Genomic DNA, 3,659 nt, shown 5'->3' with positions numbered 1-3,659 from the left:
GCGCGGCTCTATGCGTACGAAACAAGTGTGTCATGAACGTACACCCAAATCGCAGTCGCTGCGGCCACGACGCGCGATCTCGCCGCGCGACCGCTGCTGCCGTCGACGCGGATTCATGAACGCGCCGTCTACAGCACATTGCACTCACAACCGCCGTCGCAGCTCGCGATCTCAACGCGCAACCTCCTCTCAAGCCACCACCTCCTCGAGCGCGCCATCTCCCCAACATACACATCCCTCCCACCACCCGGCACACGCCGGCCCCGCGCCCACCACCCACAAACTCCAAACCGCCACTCCCACCCACCCGCCCCGGACCCCCGGCCCCCTCCCGCCCCACCGCAAGGTCAGCCGACCCTCCACGAACCCTACTCCCCGGGCAGCCCGAGATTCCATCAGCCCCCCCTCCTCGAGGGCGTGCTTCTCCTTCCATCGACCTTCCCCAGTTCCTGATCCCAGCCCGCGCGCAGCCCGACGCCCTCAGGATCTGCCTTATCTGGCGTAGTGCGAGTTGCAAGGCTCGGCTATGTGTCGCATACATATGTCCTGCGCCCGCTCGCCCGGGTGCAGACCGCTACGCGCGACGCTTCTCCTTCTCTTCATACAGTACGATACAATGACTTTCATCCCCCGCGGACTCGTCGAGCCGCGGGGCACGCCGAGCACGCGCGGAACTGAGCGCAGATCTAGTATCTAGTCGTCCATGTATCCTTTTATACGTCGTACAGCTCGCGAGACAGCGACAAGTACTACCGATACAACAAGTGGAACTAGCGACTACCAACACCAGCGAGCAGTCCGAGTCCGAGCGAGTCCATGAGAGCGCGTGCACAAGGCAGCGATAGCAGCACAACACCTGTATTCCGCGTCCAGAGCAGACGGCAGAGACCTGGGGAGTACGTACAACCAACGGGAGCGCGCAGCGACGACACCGGCCGCGCGCCCGCCCTGCGGCCTGCAGCGAGGCACCCGGGAGCCCAAAGCGTGGTAAGGGAGAGGGTGGGGGGTATAAACTATTAGCGATAACGAAGTGGAAGAGAAAGAACGGAGGGGAGAGAACGAGCGTCGATGTCGACACAGAGCACTCGGACAGGAGCTTGCGCGTTCAGGCGAACACGGCTAGCCCGCCTCGCGCCCTGCGCCAGACGTTCTCTCTAGAAGGCGAGAACGGGAACACGGGGGGTGGATAAGGAGCGACTGGGCGCCTCGCGCGCGCCACGGTAACGAACGACAAGGCTAAGCAAGACTCAAGCAGGCACGCGGTGCGCGATCGGGGCAAGCCCCACGACGCAGGGGTTACGCGCAACACACAACACGAGTTCACGGCTAGTAGGGAGCGTGGGGTACAGGATGGCGGCGACGGGGCGGCGCGCAAACGACTGATGGGACCGGGTGAGGGGTGGGTGCAGGCGGGCAATGGTACAAGGGCGGGTGCGCGGCCGCGGGGGAGGTATCGAGCACGACGGGGCGTAGCGTAAAGCACAAGAAGCGGCGGCGTGGCGAGCAGCGAGCACGGGGCCGGATAGATAAGAGCGGGGGATACGAGATACAGTGGCCATAAGCAGCTATAGGATTAGGGCGGGGCGGGATCCAAGACGCGAGCGAGCGCGGGGGGCATGTAACAGGACAGTCCATAGGCATAGCGGAGGCGAGCGGCGTGCGCGCGTGAAGTGACAGCGCCGCGCTCAGAGCATCATGGAGGCGTAACCGTGGTTGTTGCCGCCGCCCCCGACGCTGATGGGCGCGCCCTTCATCATGCCCATGCCGGGCATGCCGCCCATGGCCATGTTCATGCCGTCGTCCCAGCCCTGGCCCATGCGGCGGGGGATGGCGGCGGGGCCGTTCATGGCGCTCGGCATCTCGTAGCTGCTGCCGGGGTTGCTGACGGGGCTGGCGTAGCCGCTGCCGTTGCTGTTGACGCTGCCGCTGCGCTCGCGACGGACGGGGCCCGAGTTGGCGTGGCCGTCCATCTGCTGCTGCTGCATCATCTGCTGGCGCTGGAAGTTCATGAGGAACGCCTGCTGCTGCTGCGCCTGTTGCTGCTGCTGCGGGCCGCCGACGTTCATCGGGGACACGTTACCCGCGCCGTGGGAGGACGCGGGCGGCGTGAACAGCGCAGGCCCACCAGGGACCTGCGCGTTGAACATCTGGGCGGAGCCCCACTTGTCGTCGTGGACGTGGCCGCCCATGACCTGGCCCTGCTGGGACATGTACTGCCCGCCGGAGTACTGGGGCTGGATGTGGTGGGGGTGGGGCTCGTAGAGCGCGGACATGGCGGGGTTCTCGAAGGAGACGCCAGTCGGGCTGTGGACGACCATGGGCGTGTGCGGACCGTGGCCGTTGGTGGGGCGGGGGAGGATCGTCTGGAGCTGGAGGCCGTTTCCGCCGGCGCGGGGCTGGGGGACGGAGTGGGCGAAGGGGTTGTGGATGTCGCCCTTGTGGATGGGGCCGTCCATGTCGTTATCGTGCATAATGGGAACGGCGGTCGGGGGACCGGCGTAGTCGTCGTCGCCGTAGTCCTCGCCATCATCCTCCTCCATCGGGCCGGCGTTGATGACCTCGACCTCGCCCGAAAGGATCATCTGGAAAGCCTCGCCGCGGACGGGCTCCTCGACACGGGGAAGGCCGGAACGATCGCGCCATTCGTTGAGCTCGCGGCGGAGGGCATCGGACTCGAGCTTGACGATGCGGAGCTCGCGCGCAGCCAGGAGGCGGTGGCGGCGGGCGGCGTGGATGTGTGCGATGGAGGAGTTGACGATGGAGGACTTGGATGGCCTGCGGATCTGGGAAAGGTTCGGGAGGAGAGCAGCAAGATCCTTGGCGACGGGGCGTTTAGCGCCTGATTGATGGGTGAGAGAAAGAGGGATGATCAGAAACTCACCAGGAAGCGTCCGTTGAGAGTCTCGCGGCGGGCGCGCTCGACTGCGTTGTGGGTGGCCCTGCGCTCGGCAGTGTTGGCGCGGCGGGAGGGCTTGCGCTTGTTCTGGGCGGCAGCGGAGTTGTTGGAGATGGGCGCGGCGGGGGCCGTTGAGCCGTCGGCAGCCGGGAGAGCGAGGGTGTGGACGGAGTTGTTGGGGGAAACGGGGGTCTGGGGCCCGTTCGAGCCGTCGGTGGAGGCAGGGGAGCCCGCGGAGGGGGAGTCGGGGATGGAGAGTGGGAGGGCCATCGGAAGAGTGCGAGTGGTGCGATAAGGGCGGGTTGGCGGGGAAACGTCTAGGGCGGGTGGAAGGGCGTTTTCAAAGGGGTCGTGGAGGAGGTGGGCAGGGGACGAGAGGAGACGGGTACGCGATAAATCAGCGGAATCCGAGTGTCTCGAGGGCGGGAGGGGCGGGGCGGGGAGGGGGGGATAGCTGGTGGGCTATGTGGAGCGGGTGTGCGGAGGGGACTTGTCGCGAGCGGGGCTCAGCGTACGGTAGGGCTTGGGGTCGTTTGAAGGGGGGCGGGAGGGCTTTGCTTGTGGGGGAGGGCGGATTGGAGAAGCCGGCAAGGGTCGCGAGATCTGCGGTGGGCGCGATAAGCGGCGGGCAGCGACGAGCACGAGTGGGACGTACTACAGGCGGTATCCTTGGATCGGCAGGGCTGGGCGGGAGGAAGAAAGCAAGAGAGGGGAGGGGAGGAAGAGGATGGCTGGCCTTCAAACGAAAACCATACGACGACAG

General features: G+C 66.2%; 1 protein-coding gene across 1 annotated transcript; it reads right to left on the bottom strand.

Moving 5' to 3' along the window:
• Nucleotides 1–1,685: 1,685 nt before the first annotated feature.
• Nucleotides 1,686–3,166, bottom strand: TRAVEDRAFT_54312 (uncharacterized protein; the record flags this gene model as incomplete). Its single annotated transcript, XM_008047231.1, has 2 exons — nucleotides 1,686–2,816; nucleotides 2,882–3,166. 2 exons carry the CDS (start codon nucleotides 3,164–3,166, stop codon nucleotides 1,686–1,688), a joined length of 1,416 nt encoding a protein of 471 aa, XP_008045422.1.
• Between the last annotated feature and the right edge of the window lie 493 nt (nucleotides 3,167–3,659).

The sequence above is a fragment of the Trametes versicolor genome (assembly GCF_000271585.1).
Source record: "Trametes versicolor FP-101664 SS1 unplaced genomic scaffold TRAVEscaffold_16, whole genome shotgun sequence".
NCBI classification, from domain to species: Eukaryota; Fungi; Basidiomycota; class Agaricomycetes; order Polyporales; family Polyporaceae; genus Trametes; species Trametes versicolor.
The sequence above is the reverse complement of the archived record's forward strand: the minus strand, read 5'-3'. Positions and strand labels throughout refer to the sequence as shown.